General features: G+C 32.7%; 3 protein-coding genes across 6 annotated transcripts in view; 2 read left to right on the top strand and 1 right to left on the bottom strand.

Annotated features, from left to right (window-relative positions):
- Positions 1 to 5,443, bottom strand: part of LOC148945743 (uncharacterized) — an 89,267-nt gene extending 83,824 nt beyond the window's left edge. The window contains exon 1 of the mRNA XM_089097505.1: positions 5,317 to 5,443. The gene's annotated coding sequence lies outside the window, so the exon portion shown is untranslated. The remainder of the gene's footprint in view (positions 1 to 5,316) is intronic.
- LOC148945742 (uncharacterized) overlaps positions 1 to 21,099 on the top strand; it is a 382,959-nt gene extending 361,860 nt beyond the window's left edge. Inside the window, exons 1-3 of one of the 3 annotated variants that reach the window (XM_089098152.1) lie at positions 7,675 to 7,824; positions 16,049 to 16,222; positions 19,190 to 21,099. In XM_089098152.1, coding sequence (XP_088954278.1) covers positions 16,105 to 16,222; positions 19,190 to 20,499 — 1,428 coding nt within the window. In that variant the 5' untranslated portion in view covers positions 7,675 to 7,824; positions 16,049 to 16,104 and the 3' untranslated portion in view covers positions 20,500 to 21,099. Of the gene's footprint in view, positions 1 to 7,674; positions 7,825 to 11,324; positions 11,346 to 16,048; positions 16,223 to 19,189 lie in introns of those variants that run through there. The other 2 variants (XM_089098154.1, XM_089098153.1) reach the window with 2 other exon arrangements.
- LOC148945739 (RILP-like protein homolog) overlaps positions 7,797 to 21,110 on the top strand; it is a 139,035-nt gene continuing 125,721 nt past the window's right edge. For both annotated transcript variants that reach the window (XM_089098155.1, XM_089098158.1), the window contains exon 1: positions 7,797 to 7,824. The gene's annotated coding sequence lies outside the window, so the exon portion shown is untranslated. The remainder of the gene's footprint in view (positions 7,825 to 21,110) is intronic.

Below are 21,110 nucleotides of genomic sequence, written 5' to 3'. Positions count from 1 at the left end.
TTCTCGTTTTTTTTGTGTTTCGCTATATAGTTTTATCTGTTTTTGTCTCTCTAACTCTCGTTGCCTATGTGTCTGGGAGTGTGATTGATTGTCCCAATGGCTGTCTTTGTTGGTTTGTATGTCTATTTATATGTATTTTTTCTCTCTCACTCCCTTTATCTATGTGTCTGGGCGGGTGTTTGCTTGTCCCAGTGCCTGTCTTTGTAGGTTTGTATGTCTGAGTCTATATATTTACATGTGGTCTTGTTGAAGTATCGGAAGAAAACTGATTTGAATGGCAATGGCGATCTTTAATGCCCTTATTAAGTAAAGACTGTGACACAGCTAAAAGGTTAGGGAATCGAGATCCTAAGATATCCAGACCCTTATTAGAGAAACCATGCGTAAAGGGCCGAGGGGGAGACGAGTCTGACACTATTGTTTATTTTATTTAAAAAAAGGAGTAATTTTACAAGAAATGTACATAATGTCTTTAAACAAAATCAAACTATTCTTGTATAGGAGCGAATTTAAAAACCCCACCCCATACAGAAAGCTTACAGTAAAATGTAGAATATGCTTTATCAAAAGCATAATTAGTATCTAAAACATTTCGATACTTCAGAATAAAGAGTGGGACAGCTAGGTGAAAGTGTGGTAACGTGATTCTTTATGGTATTTAGGTGGTGTAGTCGTAGTAGATGCCTTTTTTCTCCTTTACAGGGGAGATAAACTATGGCCCTAAGGTAATTAAACTTTGGTAGCATGCCTTAGGCTATGACCGGACTAATGAGGCGTACCAGCTGGGTATGTTCGAGGGGCTTAAGGTAGATTGCAGAGAGGTTGGCTATAACACAATACTTTTATTCAATTAACATATAATAATACCAGACATATATTTTCTACTGGGACTGGCTGTCACAAGTAGACCACAAGCCTCGGAAAACTACAATAATACATAATAGGATACTTAGACACTTCCAATGATCCGACAAGATTCCAAGGTATTTCTAAAAACAATGGACCAGAGGTCAGTCTGGCATAAAGTTAGTATTAGTCTCCCTCTTCCGATAAAATGTATCATTTATACGTTTTTATCAACCACACTTTCCTTTAACCAACCGACGCAATAGCTAGGAAGTGGGGATTTCTCAACTTCCCGTTAATCAGAAACTTGGCAGGGTATATTCCTTATCTTAATAAAAAGTGATAATTCTAAACTTTGTATTTGCTTCTTAATATATTTATACTAAATTCCAAAATTGACTTAATTAGAAAGGCTTTAACACAATACTCTACATTTAAAGAAGAATTGTCCCAATTCTCAATATTTTACTTTTAAAACATTACAAATTATATTATTATCAAATTATTTTATCATTACAAATTGTATTATTCAGCAAATATATTTTCTTGATTATTATCGCTTCTAATCAGTAGTTGTACCAAACCTATCCTGCTCAAGTCATCCTCAGGGCTATACTGTGGTGTTTATCCTTCCCATAGCATAGTGCAGACGGTTTGATATCATCTATTTTCCCTTCTTATTTTAGTTTTATATTTGTGCTTAAAGCTTTTTCCAATAGGCAATGTTCAGAAGTCCTCCAAAAAAAACATCCCCCCAGATCCCAAATCAAATTCCATAGTGAAAGATACCCATCCTGGCTGGTCAAGCACATTATCTGAAAGTTCTAATGATGGCTCCGATTCGGAGAATAGGACAATGATAACTGTAGGTCCTAATGCAACCATAAATGATGATAATGGGTTTCAAGAGGTCCTATCTAGAAGCTCTAAAAAAAGGAAAAAAATCTCCCCAATTAAAAGCATTTCCCCTCTCCCTGCCCAATATCCTCCCTCCAAAAACTTACGAATTTACCTTAAAATTACACCCACTACCCCCTTTAAAATAAAAATGATCACTGCAATAAGAGTTGCAATTTTTAAATTGCTAAAATCAATGTTCTCTCTTAACATTAACCGTGATGGATCTCTGCTTATAGCTGTAGAAGATCAGAAATCAGCAGATACAATAATTAACCTTAAATCCCTTCTGAATATCCCAATTATTGCATCTAATTGGAACCCAAAAAAATCACCAACAAAAATTGTAGTTTATAATGTTCCCCCAGAGATATCTACTCAGGAGTTAAAAGAAGGCCTCTCAGATAGGGCTGGAAACACAATCCCAGTTGAGGATGTTACCCAACTTGGAAAACCTAACTCTACTGGCCTAAAAACTAGTAGATCCTTCTTATTCACACTAAAGGATAAAATTGATGTCCCAGAAAAATTATTCCACTTTGGGCAAATCAAACCACACAAGGAATACAAGCCTAAGCCTATTCAGTGTCAGAAGTGTTTCAAACTGGGACACACGACAAACAAATGCAATGAAATTCTCCAAGAGTGTAGTAATTGTAAATCTTTCCATCCTAAAGAGCTGACAACTTGCAAAAACACCCAGCTTACATGCATCAATTGCAAAGGTCCACATGAATCTACAAATAAATCATTATGCCCTGCATACAATAAAAGAGCTCTAACACTCCAAATATCAACAGAAAAGGCCATCCCATAACCGTTTGAAGCAATGGAAGCAAATGCTGCCCAACAATACCAAATAAAGACTGTAATGAAACCAACAAAAAACCCCAAGTCAAATGCCCCAAATGCACCAAGCACCCCATATAAAACAATATCTTCTAAGCCTCCTAGCTCAAATCCCTATCAGAAGGAATCACCAAGTCAGCAAGCCTCGTTTTCCGGTGAGATGAGGCCAGCCAGTCCCTCCCTCTCCAAAAAAGAAACAAAACAGACACACTACCAGGAATCAATCCCTTAACAACCACACAGGATGCACTACATTAAATGCACTCCCGAAATATATACTTATTCATTCTAAACTGTAATGCAGTTCAGGCCATGAACATACATCAACTACAGAAAACTAAAACTATTGCAGAATTGGCTAAAATCTACATCCCAGATTATCTTCTCATTCAAGCAAAAAAAGATCTTGCGTTACTTTTAACAAAGCTGAACATTGATATACAGTCATATGAAGAATAAATCAACAACACAACATTTATCAATACTCCAATGGAATGTAAGATCACTGACAGAAAATAAGCTAAATGAACTAATATCATTTATGAAAAATAATTCCATTAATATTGCTTGCCTCCAGGAAACTCATTTAACCCAAAATCAACAAATTAAGTCTCTGGGATACACTATCCTGAGAAAGGATAGATCTTCAGAGAGAAAAGGAGGTGGTGTAGCTTTATTAGTTAATAATAATATAAAATTTTGTGGCATCAATTTTCCAGATTTTGAAAATGATGTTGATGTAATTGGTATAAGTGTTTGGCTGAATAATTTAAAAAACTACATAATAAGCTTTTATAACCCTAATGGCCAAACTTCAGATGCCAAGGATTTCTTTAATTATATAAATAATTATAATATTTTAAAAAAAATCATTATATTTGGTGATTTCAATGCCCACAGCCTTTTGTGGGGGAATAAACCAGCAAATAAAGCTGGTAAATTTATTGAGCATATGACTTCAAATAATAATGAATTAGCTGTTGCTACCCCTCCAAACCTAAATACATATTTTAACCCCAAAAGTGCCAAATTCTCCACAATTGACCTACAAATTGTGTCTTTAAATTTTTTGAACAAAATTTACATAAATAAAATTGATAGTCTGTGTACAGACCACTTTGCTATAGTTTGCTCCCTAAATGAACCTGCTGAAACTTCATCTCATACCTCCAAATATATCAACACTAAAGCAAATTGGTCTATTTTCCAAAATAAGCTAAATGATGAAATTACAAGTTTCACCAAAAGTTCATGCAGTTCTAACACAAAAGTTGACACACATGATGAATCCTTGACATCTTAAATAATAAATAAAGAAAATAATGATATCCCCATTACAACACCTAAGAAAACATTCACTAAAAAAAGTCCTAAAGCATGGTTGAAAAATGAGTGCCTAAATAAATGGAAGATAAAAAAGGCAGCTAGGACAGAATTCATAAAAAAACCAACACCTACTACATATTTAAAAAAATTACAAACAGAATCTAGTCTAAAAAGGACTATAATAGATGCTAAATATAAATACTGGAATAATTTTGCAAATAATCTCTCCAGAGAAACGCATGAGCCAATTATACATAAAGTCATAAGCCACATATGTGGGAAAAAGACTTCTCCCAACCCACTCCTGTATGAACTTATACATAATAATACCCATTATGATAATGATATTGAAAAGGCTAACCTATTTGCAACTCTTTTTGTTAATAAGCTAACATCAAACAATCAAAGCAATCTGTCCACAATTCCTATGAACCCTAGTTACCAACCACGCCCAGGATCCGAGTACATAACTAATCCATTTTCAATCCAGGAATTGAATAATGCAATACATCATATTAGGTCCAAAACTAGCAGCAGCTATGACAATATACACCCTACATGGATAAAGAATCTCACACCTTTATACAAACAAGAACTGCTAAATTGTTATAATCACGCTTGGGCATCCTCTAGGTTCCCCAATATATGGAAATGTTCGTCCCTCCTACCAATCCTAAAGAAAAATAAACCAAAAGATAACCCTGAGTCTTATAGGCCCATAATGATTGCACCTGTGATGGGGAAAATAATGGAGAAAATGATTTATCACAGACTCCTCTGGTTTGTTGAGAAAAATAACATGATCCCACACACTCAAACTGGATTCAGGAAATACCACTCCTCAACAGATGCTTTCATTTTGCTAACAAATGCAATAAATGAATCTTTCTCAAAAAATAATATCCTAGTGGCAGCTTTCCTTGATTTTGAAGGAGCATATGACAATGTGAACCACCAAATCCTTTTAAATAAACTTGCAAACCTTGGAGTACCTCCCAAGCTAGTATCCTTTATTAAATCCTTCATAGAAGTGCGAAGTTTCATTGTTTGTGTTGGTTCAGCCTCTTCACCCCAAAAGACAATATCCAAAGGCCTACCTCAGGGAGCAGTCCTCAGTTGCCTCCTATTTGCCCTATATCTTTGGGACATGAACCTACCCCACAAGAATCTACAATATGCTGATGATCTGGTGCTATGGTCATCTGGCAACACCTTTCAGATAGCACAGTCAAATCTGCAAAAGTCACATTTCCAGTTTGAAAAATTCTCTCAACATTCAGATTTACCCATTGCACCCACCAAGTCAAAAATAATCCAATTTCACAGGAAGCGAATCATGTTAATGCAAAACTAACTCTAAATAAAACAACTATTCCAGAAGATAATAATATTAATTACCTAGGTCTCATGCTTGACCAAAAACTTAATTTCCACCTCCACATTTCAAACACAATAAAAAAATGTTATAGAAAAGCAAATATACTAAAAAGACTTCTTTCCACACCCTGGGGTTGTAAGGAGAAAACCTTACTCCAGTTTTATAAATCACATATAAGACCCCATCTTGATTATGGGCTCATTGTATATGGTGCATGTGCAAAGACCCAGATGCAAAAAATTTAAACAACACAAAATGATATAATACGTCTCATATTTGGTCTTAGGAAACCCACAAGCACCACGTTTCTGCTTATGGAGAGTGGATTAACAACAATAAAAGATAGACGTAGCTTTCTCTTGATAAAACATCTTACAAAAATTGAATCAAATAGCTCACACACATTACATAATTGGTTAAGAAATCCAGCCATGTATAGAGGTATTGCAGATGAGTATGCCAATATTCAAAAGAAGTTCCCTGTACCAGCAAAGTCTATTGCACCTACTTTCCCCCAATCCCCTCCATGGAATTGGTCATCTCCCATAATAAATACTGAATTTTCAAAATGGAATAAAGATTTAACCCCCATTGCTTTTGTTCAGAAAAAATTTGCAGAACTTAATACAATTACCTATAAAAATCACTTCCAAATGTTTGTTGATGGGTCAAAAATGAATGAGAAGGTTGCAAGTGGTGTTTTCCTTCCTCACCTGAAAATTGCAATGGGCGAGAGATTATTTAATAATTTATCTATAATGTCTGCTGAGTTAAATGCCATAATCATGGCATTAGAACACCTTAAGCAAAACCAATCATTGATTGAAAATTTGAATAATATTATCATCTATTCCGACTCTTTATCAAGCCTTGAATTGCTGGCCTCAGCTCCTCAATATAAGTTGGACATTGACACTTATCATTGTCTCAGTATTATTGATAATCTTGCTTCAAGTGGCATAAACACTTACTTCCAGTACATTCCTAGCCACTCTGGCATAAGTGGTAATCATCAGGTTGATGAAATAGCAAGAAATGCTATAAATATTGACCAGCCAAGTGGGAGACCAATCCCAATTAGAGATATTTACCGATGGAGACTATCAGATATTAATTTTAATAAGATTAATCCTATCCTTTTCCCCTTTCCCAAAAAGTATCTTTCTAAAATTTATCATAGAATTAGTTCTGGAAAAAATGGACTAAATTTCCTTGCATTCTCATATAAGATTTCTAATTAAAGTGGTTCAATTCCCCTGTCACCTCTTTGCAGGCATTGTAATATGAATAATGAAACAATTGACCATTGCCTATTTGAATGTAATATGCTGACGTCTGCACAGCATACCTTGCTTTCTAAACTGTTAAAATACTTCAAACACCACAAAATCCCACTATCAGCCAAGAGCCTAGCCAACTATACCTGCACACAGAGCATAGAAATCGACATCTATCATCTTATATTTGAACTCCTAGAGTCGAAAGATCTGCTGAAAGATATCTGAATATATCTAATAAATATGAAGCAATCAAGCCAGTAGCTCTCTAGCCCACAGAGTGAAGCAGAAGGAAAAGGGCTAAATAGTTTTACTGAAAAGCCCGCCTGCTGTTAAATAGAAGAAGAAGAAAACAACTTAATTTTGTTTACAGCTATTATGCTGCCATCTTTGGCTCATTATGTTCATATATCCTCAATGGGTTTCCTTAGGGTCATTTTTCTGGTCCTATATAGGCCATGTTTTTCTTTTTGAAGGATTTCAATTTAAATTCATCATTGTTTCTCTTTTTCTCTGTCTCTAGGACTGAAAAATACTCTTTTTACCCTTTTTTCATATGCATCTACTGTTTTAGCTTGACCCGAAGTGGCTTAAGCATTATATTAGTGGTTCTGCTTCAATTAGATTTAAAGTTATATTCAAAATGTTTATAAATTATTTGAGTTTAAATTTAATTCCCATTACAATTTAATTTGTCTGTGTGATGTGGTTGATATACCGTTTATTTTTGATTTTAGAAATGCCTTGGATAAATTACACATAATATTTTTGCTTTTTAAATTTTCACATATTTTTCCAGCACAAAGCATTTTCACATATTTCAATAATATAAGCCATTTGGGCTATGTAGCACATTCTCTAGGCCAAACTTAAGTTCTGAATTTATCTCACTTTCAGATGAATTTGTAGTAAAGTCTGTAATACTGCTATAGTTTCCAAAATATCAGTTGATCAGGTATGGTTTGGGTTCTGATGGTATGAGATGTTAGTATCAGGATACATTTGAAGTGGCTTCAAATCAATATCTATCATCTTATATTTGAACTCCTTGAGTCAAAAGATCTAGTGAAAGATATCTGAGAATATCTAATAAATAAGAGACGACCAAGCCAGTAGCTCTGTAGCCCACAGAGTGAAGCAAAAAGAAAAGGGCTAAATAGTACTAACTGAATTGACCGCCTGCTGTGAATTAGAAGAAGAAGAAGCAAGGCCTTGGCTTGAACCCTAGATCAAGGGTTTAAATTTAATTGAGTAAGCTTCTCTGTCCCTTTCTAATGTAAACACAAAGTTTGGTAATCACCCTGAATGATTTGCATCCTTAACTAGCCTAAGAAACAATTAAAAATTGTTTCAGTTCCCTATTCAACAATGTTTATAAATAGGCTAGTCTTTTAAATAAATGCAAACAGGTAAATTTTGGTGTAGTTAAATATTGATATTTTACTTATTTACTTATTAAATTTTTATATTTACTTATTATATTTACTTATTAAATTTTGGTGTAGTTAAATATTGTTATTTTACGTTACTAAATTATGTTATTTTACATAACTTATTAAATATTGAGCAGTTCACTTAAATGACCTACAAATAATGTGAATGCCTTTTTTATGTTGTCTGAATATAATAGCCTTATCTATTTTTTATTGCAAATTCAATTATGTAGCCCTTACCCAAATATGTAGCCCATATTATACATTTCTCATGCATTTATTGATTCTCAGTTTTGTCACCATCAGTTCAATTTACTGGTAAATGTTCAATGTACCAAATGTTCAATCCTGGTAATCAGTTCAATTTCCTGTTAGCATAATTATTTATAAAACCAATTAACCAGTAAATGTATAATATGGGCTATATATTTGGGTAAGGTTAGATCAAATTGAATTTGCAGTAAAAAAAAAAGATTAGGTTATTATATTCAGACAACATAAAAAAGGCATTGGGACATCCACCACATGGCTAATATGGGTGTAAAGTTCATTTATGATGCAAATGGATGTTATATTTAGATTGAGGATGCAATTCTTGGTACATATTTGCAAATTAGGGGGGTAGGGGTATATATTTGGTAAATATCTCCCAAATCATATTATTGACTTTTGCATAAAGTGAGTATACCGCTCAATGCCTTTTTTTATGCTGATTACAAATATAGAAATCATTTCTATCGGGAATGGATTTTAGCCCCCCCCCTATATATGCCAATTCAGGGTTTTTTTTTATAAATTAGGGGGGGGGGGGTAAAGTTTAAAAGTGCCTCCCATTTATATCAGAAACACAATTTGCATAAAATATGTTAACAATAAAAAATATGTTAATATTATAGGGTTCTTTCAAATTTATTTATCACTATTGTGTTATTACTTCTGTCTCTCTCCCTGTCTCCCTCTTAATGGGAGATTTATTTTGAGTTATATATTGGGCTTTGAAGCCAGGGATTTTTTGTATTAATTTCCAGGATAATTAGTCTTATACCTGGTCCCAAAAGTGAGATTGAATTTGTCAAAGCTTCAAGTGTTATTTCTCCTGTCTGTTTAAGGAAAACGGATGCATATTTGAAGTTTTGTTCATTTCTTTCTTGCATTTAATGGACATAAATTGTATATTTTCCTTCATTTATCTGTCTGTGTTTCTTTTCTGGAGGAATAATTTTGTCTCATTTTTAGAATTTTTAATTAATTTTTCCAACTAGTTGACTATTAACTTCTCCCCAGCAAAACTTAATTTTTCCAGCTACTCAACTAATAACTTCTCCCCAGCAGAACTTACTTTTACCAACTAGCTGGAAAGAAACATTGCCCCAGAAAACAATTATTTTCCAACTAGTTGACTAGCAACTTTTCTCCTGCAATACTTTCTTTATACAACTAGCTAGAAACAAACTTACCCTATAAAGACTTTTGTTAGCCATCTATGTGGCAAGTAATTTTTCCTCAGAATAATTTCCTAACTAATGATGTGACATAAAGAGAAAACAAGAAACATAGTATTGCCAGTCCAACAAATATTGGCAGTATGTACTTTTAACAAATGTACTGCAGCTAAGGTAAATCAAACAAACTGAATTCATGAGTAAATAGTCTTGAAGCCACAGAACTAAAAGTCTTTTCCTTCTATAAGTGAATATAGATATAAATATATATATATATATATATATATATATATATATATATATATATATATATATATATATATATATATATATATTTATATATATAACTGCAGAAATGGGCATCAGACAATGAATGGAACTTGGCAGGTTGCACAAAAATGTGAATTTTTACATGAAATTGCATCTTAGTGAACCTGGGGTAAGACTATCTTGCAGAGTGTTGCCTAAGATGGGAAAACACAGGTAAATCAAATGCAGTTAAGGTAAATCAAACAAACTTAATTCAGGAGTAAAAAGTCTTAAAACCACAGAACTAAAAGTTTCCTCTTTCTATAAGTGTGTTTTCAATCTAACTTTTAGGACAAGGTATAAGATTAATTATCCTGGGAATTAAAACAAAAAATCCCTGGCTTCAAAGCCCAATATATAACTCAAAATAAATCTCCCATTAAGACGGAGACAGGGAGAGAGACAGAAGTAGAACACAATAGTTATAATAATGATAATTAAATTTGAAAAAGAAACCTATATTATTAACATATTTTATGTTGTTCAGAATAAATTCTAACTATTATTAGTCAACTAGTTGGAAAATGAATTGGTTTCTGGGACAATAATTCTTTCCAGCTAGTTGGTAAATTTAAGTGTTGCTGGGGAGAAGTTGTTAGTCAACTAGTTGGAAAAATTAATTTTTGCTAGGGTGAAGCTATAAGTCAACTAGTTGGCAAATTTAGATTTTTCCTATAAGGATGGGCCAAATTTTCCCATATATATATATATATATATATATATATATATATATATATATATATATATATATATATATATATATATATATATATATATATATATATATATATATATATATATATATATATATATATATATATATATATATATATATATATATATATATATATATATATATATACATATATATATATATATATATATATATATATATATATATATATATATATATATATATATAGCCACTTCAAATGTATCCTGATACTAACATCTCATACCATCAGAACCCAAACCATACCTGATCAACTGATATTTTGGAAACTATAGCAGTATTACAGACTTTACTACAAATTCATCTGAAAGTGAGATAAATTCAGAACTTAAGTTTGGCCTAGAGAATGTGCTACATAGCCCAAATGGCTTATATTATTGAAATATGTGAAAATGCTTTGTGCTGGAAAAATATGTGAAAATTTAAAAACCAAAAATGTTATGTGTAATTTATCCAAGGCATTTCTAAAATCAAAAATAAACGGTATATCAACCACATCACACAGACAAATTAAATTGTAATGGGAATTAAATTTAAACTCAAATAATTTATAAACATTTTGAATATAACTTTAAATCTAATTGAAGCAGAACCACTAATATAATGCTTAAGCCGCTTCGGGTCAAGCTAAAACAGTAGATGCATATGAAAAAGGGTAAAAAGAGTATTTTTCAGTCCTAGAGACAGAGAAAAAGAGAAACAATGATGAATTTAAATTGAAATCCTTCAAAAAGAAAAACATGGCCTATATAGTACCAGAAAAATGACCCTAAGGAAACCCATTGAGGATATATGAACATAATGACCCAAAGATGGCAGCATAATAGCTGTAAACAAAATTAAGTTGTTTTAAAAGTAAAATATTGAGAATTGGGACAATTCTTCTTTAAATGGAGAGTATTGTGTTAAAGCCTTTCTAATTAAGTCAATTTTGGAATTTAGTATAAATATATTAAGATGCAAATACAAAGTTTAGAATTACCACTTTTTATTAAGATAAGGTATATATCCTGCCAAGTTTTGACTTAATGGGAAATTGAGAAATCACCACTTCCTAGCTACTGCGTCGGCTGGGTAAAGGAAGGTGTGGTTGATAAAAATGTATAAAAGATACATTTTATGGGAAGGGGGAGACTGATACTAACTTTATGCCCGACTGACCTCTGGTCCATTGTTTTTAGAAATACCTTGGAATCTTGTCGGATCATTGGAAGTGTCTAAGAATCCTATTATGTATTATTGTAGTTTTCTGAGACTTGTGGTCTACTTGGGACAGCCAGTCTCAGTAGAAAATATTTATCTAGTATTATTATATGTAAATTGAATAAAAGTATTGTGTTATAGCCAACCTCTCTACGATCTACCTTTAGCCCCTCGAACATACCCAGTTGGTACACCTTATTAGTCTGGTCATAGCCTAAGGCACGCTACCAAAGTTTAATTACCCTAGGGCCATAGTTTATATCCCCTATAAAGGGAGAATAAAGGCATCTACTACGACTACACCACCTAAATACCATAAAGAATCACGTTACCACACTTTCCCCTAGCTCTCCCACTCTTTATTCTGAAGTATCGAAATGTTTTAGATACTAATTATGCTTTTGATAAAGCATATTCTACATTTTACTGTAAGCTTTCTGTATGGGGTGGGGTTTTTAAATTCGCTCCTATACAAGAATAGTTTGATTTAGTTTAAAGACATTCTGTACATTACTTGTAAAATTACTCCTTTTTTTAAATAAAATAAACAATAGTGTCAGACTCGTCTCCCCCTCGGCCCTTTACGCATGGTTTCTCTAATAAGGGTCTGGATATCTTAGGATCTCGATTCCCTAACCTTTTAGCTGTGTCACAGTCTTTACTTAATAAGGGCATTAAAGATTGCCATCGCCATTCAAATCAGTTTTCTTCTGATACTTCAAACCTGTTGTTTTGACGAAATCGTTTCTAGAAAAAAAAACAGGATATACATCCCTGTTATTTCCTGTTAACAGGGTTTTTCCTGTTATTCAAGGTAGGGCCTCCAAGTCACCAGTTCAGTTTTTTTTTTAGGTTTTTCTATTGATTTGACTTCAGAGGCTTATAAGACTCTTTTGTTAAAGTTAAAAAAAAAAACTATTTAAATTGTATCTATCTTCTATTCTATTTAATCTGAATAATGGTTTGAGTTTCTGAATCAGTAAGAAAAAGTGTTTTCAATGTAGCATACATTTATGTAGAAAACGCACTTTAAAATTTTGTATACTACTTGCTAAGGTTTCCTCTTTCCTTGGTTGCAGCTATAGGTCCAATCAGGAAATGTAACAGAGGATACATCATCTAAGACGTTTATGAGATAAACTTAGTTGAAGAGTCCATCTCCTTAAAAAAGAGTTCAGCTCTAAAATAAACATAACAAATTTGCTGACAGCAAAAGCTTATAGGCCTATATCGCCACAAAAGGAAACGATCAACAAGCTAAAAATGATTTTCGTGTTTTTATAGTAGGAGAGGAGAGCGAATAAAAAATCCTTGTACATTGTTTTAGATAATTATTATTTTAATTATGTAGTTTCATTTCTATTTGATGTCCATTCTTTTTCATTTTTGGCCACAATCGACACAAAATGAAACGATCAACAAGATATGAAAGATTTTCTTATTTTTAGAGCGGGGGCGGAGGGCGACTAAAAAACCATTGGAAATTGTTTTAGATACTAGTGATTTCAAGTGTGTAGCTTTATTGCTGGTTGATTTCGATTCTTTTTAATTTTTGTCCACAATCGCCACAAAAGGAAACAATCAACAAGACTAAAAATGATTTTCTTATTTTTATAGCAGGGGAGGAGGGCGACTAAAAATCTCTTGTACATGGTTTTAGACAATTATGATTTCAGTTGTGTAGTTTTATTTCTATTTGATATCAATTCTTTTTCATTTGTGGCCACAATCGCCACAAAAGGAAACAATCAACAAGATAAAAATTATTTTCTTATTTTTTGATCTTTGGGAGGTGGGCAACTAAAAATCTCTTGTAGATGGTTTTAGACAATTATGATTTCAATTGTGTAGCTTTATTGCTATTTGATGTCAATTCTTTTTCATTTGTGGCCACAAAAGGAAACAATCAACAAGATAAAAATGATTTTCTTATTTTTATAGCGGGGGAGGAGGGTGACTAAAAATCTATTGTACATGGTTTTAGACAATTATGATTTCAGTTGTGTAGTTTTATTTCTATTAGATGTCAATTCTTTTTCAATTATGGCCACAATCGCCACAAAACGAAACAATCAACAAGATAAAAATGATTTTCTCATTTTTAAAGTAGGGAAGGAGGGTGACTAAAAATTTCTTGTACACGGTTTTAGACAATTATGAGTTCAGTTGTGTAGTTTTATTTCTATTTTATGTCTATTCTTTTTCATTTGTGGCCACACTCTACACAAAAGGAATCAATCAAGAAGATAAAAGTTATTTACTTATTTTTAAAGTGGGGGAGTAGGGCGACTGCAAATATAGTGTATATGGTTTTATACTATTTTGAACTCATTTGTTTAGTTATATGTATATAATGTTTTCTTTCTTTTCATTCGTGTACACAATTACCACAAAATTAATAAATCAACACGATGAATATTATTTCCTTATTTTTAAAGAGGGGGAGGAGGGCGACTGCAAATCTCGTGTACATGGTTCTAGATAATGATGAATTCAGTTGTGTAGTTTTATTTCTATTTGATGTCTATTATTTTTCATTTGTTGCCACAATATCCACAAAAGGAAACAATCAACAAGATAAAAATTATTTTATTACTTTTAAATCGGGGGAGTAGGGCGACTGCAAATCTCGTGTACATGGTTTTTGAAAATTATGAATTCAGTTGTGTAGTTTTATTTCTATTTGATGTCAATTCTTTTTCATTTGTGGCCACAATCGCCACAAAAGGAGCCAATCAACAAGATAAAAATGATTTTCTTATTTTATAGTGGGGAAGGAGGGCGACTGAAAATCTCTTCTACATGGTTTTAGACAATGATGAACTCAGTTGTGTAGTTTTATTTCTATTTGATGTCAATTATTTTCATTTGTGGCCACAATTACCACAAAAAGAAACAATCAACAAGATAAAAATGATTTCCTTATCTTTGAAGGAGGGGAGGAGGGCGACTGTAAATCTCTTGTACATGGTTTTAGACAATGATGAATTCAGTTGTGTAGTTTTATTTTTATTTGATGCCAGTTATTTATCATTAGTGGCAACAGTCGCCACAAAAGGAAACAATCAACAAGATAAAAAAGATTTTCTTCTTTTTAAAGCGCGGGAGTAGGGCGACTGCAAATCTCTTGTACGTGGTTTTGGACAATGATGAATTCAATAGTTTAGTTTTATTTTTATTTAATGTCAAATCCTTTTCATTTGTGGCCACTATCGCTGCGAAAGGAAACAATCAACAAGAGAAAAAATAATTTCTTGTTTTTAAAGCGGGGGAGTAGGGCGACTGCAAATCTCTTGTACATGGTTTAGACAATGATGAATTCAGTTGTGTAGTTTTATTTCTATTTGGTGTCAATTCTTTTCATTTGTGGCCACAATTAAGTTACAGCGGTAGTCCTGTCACAAAATTGTTTGTTTCAGTGGGAACACCTTTTTGGAATACTTTTTTGGAGATTTGGCTGTTTCTCTCAAAACGTATATTGTAGTTTTCATCTTCTAAAAGAATCTGATAGTCGAGAATAGAGATTTTAAACCTTCACACAATGGCTTTCAACCTAATAGATATTAATGGGATGGTTTGTGTATCAATTGTTCTCTTCCCAGTCCCATTCAGTGCCAGCAGGGTTTTCTAGCTCTTTTGAATAATTCCATTAAATCATTTTGCTTATAAATTTTTCCCATTAACATAAACCAAAATAATAGTCGGCATTCTTACCAGTCACCATAGTGACCTGAGTAGTGGAGACTAGAGATTTTAAACCTCCGCCTAAGTGCTTTCAACCTAATAGATATTAATAGGATGGTTTGTGTATCAATTTTGCTCTTCCCATTCCGAATCAGTGCCATTCAGTGCAAGCAGGGTTTTCTAGCTCTTTTTAAAAATCCCATAGAATCATCTTGCATATAAATTTTACTATTAACATAAACCAAAATAATAGTCGGCATTCTTACCAGTCAGCATAGTCACCTGAGTTGTGACTCACTAATCATCTTCAACTGCTATATTCTTCTAATTAGACAGTTTTTTTCTAAGTAAGTCTTAAGCTTTCTGTCAGTAAAGGTGTTTGGCTCTTTACTAGAAAGCAGCTATGACTTAAACCGTGATGTAGAAACTTTTTGACAGAACCTATGATATTTGGCCACTATCCGTGTAATATTGTTTCTTATCCAAATCTATTGTTCTTTATCTTTTTTATATATTTACCAATTGCCTAGATGGTGGGAGGATCAGTTTACCGTACCTTCACTCTTCCACGAACTACCGTATAAAAATTGTGTGGCATTTTAATTGTTATATGACTAACCGTCTTGTTTTGTTGTGAACATTTTATTCAATTTTTACTCTCGTTTTTTTAGAAGCTGAAGATATATCCTCAAATGATAATAAAGATATTTTTGAAAGCACATATCCTATGCTATTAATGGAACATGAAGCCAAACTTTTTACTGTTTCTCCTGGCATTTCTGGACATTGTCAACATAATGCTGACCATATTAAACTGGAGTTGGACAACATTGACGGGGACAAAGGTATGCTTCAGATATCCCGATTTTCTGAATTTTTGCATGTCCCAACTAAGAAGTTTTATCTGAAAAAATCCAAAATGTGAAGATAAAAAATATTTAGTAAATAATAATCCCAGAGGTTTTTATTATTAAGACATAATAGTTTGAATCTCAATTAAGGTCCTGAATAAACGGACAAACCTAATCAAATTTGAGACTTTTTCTCACTTTTGGAACTCATTGAAATTCTTTTACAATTTTTTTTAATATGGATTTAGCTATACGTAATAAAAATAATATACCTTTATGACATATATGCCTCAACACTATAGCAATGTAAAATTTCCGTATTTTAATCATTCTCTTCTTAAAACACCTTAGTTTCGCTTATTTCTAATGCAACAATGTCTCTAAAGAAGTGGATAATTTTCATGGGGCTCAATCATAAAGGGTTATTTTAAAATCTTCTTCTTCTGTATGTTTCCGAGGTCTGTAGATTCCAAAAGGGGATCAACCCCTTCTTTGTGTCAACCCCTTCGGGTCTGTTAGACCCGAAGTCTGTTGATTCCTGCTTGAATTTACTGGAATGCTTGCACTAATTATTGGATGATCCTAAATATATTCTAAAAATATCTGCTTAGGGATTTGCAATTGATGACAGTAATTTCTCAGTCTCTTAGAACCTCATCCATTAAGTAAAATAGTTTCAATTTTTGCTTTTTTTTGTATATAGGAGCGAGAAACCTCTACAGTAGGGTTCTCTGATTTGCTGAATGTGATAGTGTTATTTTCATCGATTTTATTTCACTTGATCTTTTGGGGGTGTTTCACCTCTTTTTTCAGAAATTGTGCAAATTTTCACAGGCATGTAACTCTTAATAGGTAACATTAAACTTGATTAATATTATATATTTTGAATAAACATCAAAATCCAGTGAACCCAAAAATGTAATTCTTTAGATATATCTATTGTTTTGAAGACTGTTTCTTGGAGTTTCACTTACTATTGAACCGCGTTGCTCCTTACGTACAGTTCATTACTACAAACCGTTCGAATATTATCAACCTGTAAAACTATGGATCAAATTCAACAAGAACATGCTGAGTGTTTTCCGATGTCCAATGGCAATTTATGCAAAGGGATTGTTGTGGATTTAACTTTTAAAAAGATCATCATTAAAAAAATAGTTTCAGCTTTTAACTTATCATAGAGAATAATTAAATCCTTAGACTGGAAAGGAGGATTCAAAGAACTATGATGAGCATTTTTTTTTTAGATCTAACAGCCTCTCAAAAAAATTCATAGTACTTACATTTATTGGGGAGGGTTATCTGTTGCCTTTTTAGCAAATTTTATATAATTTCATTATATTTGATTTCTCTATGGCTAGGAATATGATGAGATGCAATAGAACGTCTGGTTGAAAACAGATAACCGATCTTTTGGCGTATACCTTTCAGGTCATGATCATCACCATGCTAATTTATTTGGCTTAAAATATACAGTGATGAAACAGAATCTGACAGAAGCAGTATGTTCTTTGAAGAGGTCTCCAGACCATTCAGAGCATCTATTGCAAGTCGTACAACAAATAACTCAGCAGAAAGTACTGATGTATTAATCGGAAGGGGGCAAAAATATTCAGGTTTGGGTCGGGTATGCAGGCAGCTGCACCAGCTTTTGAAGCTTTAAAATCATCAGCATAAGCATCCATATAATTGGGAAAACGGATTTTCACAAAATTTTCAAAAGATGGCTGAACTTCTTAGGCTGAAAAGCAGGTTTTATTCTGTATCAAAATGCCCGTTTGCCACTAAACGTGAACCATCTCTAATGGTGGGGAGTCTAAATGGGAAAGTAGCCATTCAATGAGAAGATCACTCTATAAACTCCTTTAGATAAAGATTCCGGAAAGATGATTCAGAATTCATAAGGTGTGGTTTATTAAAAGTTTTCTGGTATGCAAAATGTTGATTAACATATGCTTGTATTCTTCTCTGAGGCAGAACTCTTTCTGTAGTTCTGTTCCTGCAGAACTCTTCCTGAATTCTTCCTGCAGTGGTGTGATCACTGACAGTTCTCTTCCTGTTCTCTTCTCTTCCTGCAGAACTCTTCCTGAATTCTTCCTTCAGTGGTGTAATCACTGACAGGTTTCTCATTTTAGTAATTGGGACGTGCTTATAAAGTCAAACAAACAAATGTTCAAATGGGGGTAAGTCCATTTATTAGACAGCGGAAACGTACAAAGTTCTGAATATTTCAACCACATATACAGGAATCGTCATCACCAGATGTACTCAAGCATTAAAATTAAAACTAACATATTTATACAGAACAAATTTATTACGTCCGGTTCATTCACTAGATTTGTCTTCGATAGCTGGTTCGATTACTTGGTTCATTCCAAAGCCTTGAGTTGTAAATTTTCTTCTTTAATATTGCCTAAATAGAACTTCCATTTACATTGGCAAAATCTTCTTCCTCTTCTATTTGCAAAAGAAATGTTGTTGATTTTATAGTTCTATATTGGAATGTTCACATGTCCCCATTTATTAAAGAAGAAAAATTCTTGATTGCTTTTACCATTTTTAACATACTCTTCGTATATAGTGTTGAATTATTTGAAATGTTGTATTATGTAAACAATGGCCAATCGATAAATTTAATTAAGCTATTTGAAGAAACTACGGGGTTAGTATAGTTCATTGATATTACAGTACAATTAAAATAAAACCCATCTGAAAATAAACTTATGTACAACCAGAATTCTAAATTATTGAATAAAGAAAGAAATAAAGAATTCGAACTGTTGTAAGAATAATGACTCAAATTAGCTTTATAAATTAAATAACAATGGAAGAGTCATTGATATTAACTTTATAATAATTCTGTAAGACTAAAAACGTTAAAAGCTGAGTTATGTGGTAAATTAAAAAAGGGCTAAAAAATACAAGTCTTTCAGATTTTGAGTCAATTTTATATTATTTTAGTTCTCCCTGCTGCAGCGTCCTCTGACAATGATATGGGCAAACAAGATTGGGGATTTCGTAGCATGCCTGATCTTACAAGAATATGTCTAAAAAAAGAAATGAATTTGAATAGTCAAAATAATATACCAAGTCACATTTATGTATTTGCAGAAAATGATATGGCAAAACAGGAGGTTTCTCATTCTGGAAATAAAACTTTCGAATGTGATGTATGTTACAAACGTTTTACTACAAGTGCCAGTTTGTCCCGTCATCACAGAACTCATACCGGAGAAAAACTTTTTGAATGTAATGTATGTGACAAACCTTTTACTACAAGTTCCCATTTATCTCGTCACCACAGAACTCATACCGGAGAAAAACCTTTCGAATGTGATATATGTAAGAAATGTTTTACTACAAGTGCCGATTTATCTAGTCATCAAAGAACTCACACTGGAGAGAAACCTTTTGAATGTAATGTATGTGAGAAAACCTTCTACCAAAAAGCCAACTTATTTCTTCATCAAAGAACTCATACTGGAGATAAACCTTTTGAATGTGGTAAATGTAACAAATCTTTTACTTCAAGTTCCCTTTTGTCTCGTCACAAAAAAACTCATACCGGAGAAAAACCTTTTGAATGTAATGCATGTGAGAAAACATTCCGCCAAAAAGCCCATCTGTTTCTTCACCAGAGAACTCATACCGGAGAAAAACCTTTTGAATGTAATATATGTGACAAAACATTCAACCAAAAAGCCAATCAATTTATTCATCAAAGATCTCATACTGGGGAAAAACCTTTCGAATGTGATATGTGTGAGAAAACATTCGGCCGAAAAGCCGAACTATTTAGTCATCAAAGAATTCATACTGGAGAAAAACCTTTTGAATGTGGTATAGGTAAGAAATGTTTTACTTCAAGTTCCCGTTTATCTGATCATCAAAGAACTCATACTGGAGAAAAACCTTTTGAATGTCATATATGTAAGAAATGTTTTACTTCAAGTTCCAGTTTATCTTATCACAAAAAAACTCATACTGGAGAAAAACCTTTTGAATGTGGTACATGTAAGAAATGTTTTACTTCAAGTTACAGTTTATCTTATCACAAAAGAACTCATACTGGAGAAAAACTCTTTGAATGTAATATATGCAAGAAAGCATTCTACCGAAAAGCTTATCTATTTATTCATCAAAGAAGTCACACTGGAGAAATACCTTTCGAATGTGAGATATGCAAGAAACGTTTTGCTTCAAATTCTAGGTTATCATCTCATCAAATAAGTCATACTGATGGAAAAGCCTTTGTGTTTGTCATTGTGTAAGGGTTTCGTATGTTTGTTAATATGTTCATGGTAAGATTTATCAAAGAATTTGTGCTAGAGAAAAACTTCCTGTTTCATGAATTTTTAAAATGACCTTTTTTTTAAAAGTCCGCAAAACCGAAGCATATTTATAAATACATAATCAAAAGATTTAGAGTTTTCTTAAATTTCTTTAAAATAAAGTATGGATTTTTGACAAATCATTTTATTAAGCATAGGAAAAAATAACACTAGAAGTAAACCCCTTCTTTGAAATCATACACTAGAACATGAGGTATTCGGAGTTGAATTTAAGTGTATGCACGATACTAGATGCTCAAGCCTAGAAACCATGTTCTTTGAGTTGTCTTCTTATTCACGTTTGTTTTTTATCTGAAAGTGTTTTCTTTTCAATTTTATTGCAATTCTTTCTTTGATAAGCTTATTGTATATATTCTTAATATTATCTTGTGTTTTCGCTTTATTTAACAGCTTGTTTTCTATTGGTAGTTGACTAAAAGAGAACTACTGAGAACTTTAGAGTTCTCAGTGGGGCCTGCCCCAGGCCACTCAGCGCGTCCCCAGGTGGCGGATAGGGGAACGCCCTGCAGATATGTAGGATACCTCAAGGG

The sequence above is a fragment of the Artemia sp. Qi Xiang Cuo genome, chromosome 12, assembly GCF_049724085.1.
Source record: "Artemia sp. Qi Xiang Cuo chromosome 12, ASM4972408v1, whole genome shotgun sequence".
Taxonomy (NCBI): Eukaryota; Metazoa; Arthropoda; class Branchiopoda; order Anostraca; family Artemiidae; genus Artemia; species Artemia sp. Qi Xiang Cuo.
This window is presented reverse-complemented; position numbering and strand designations above follow the sequence as displayed.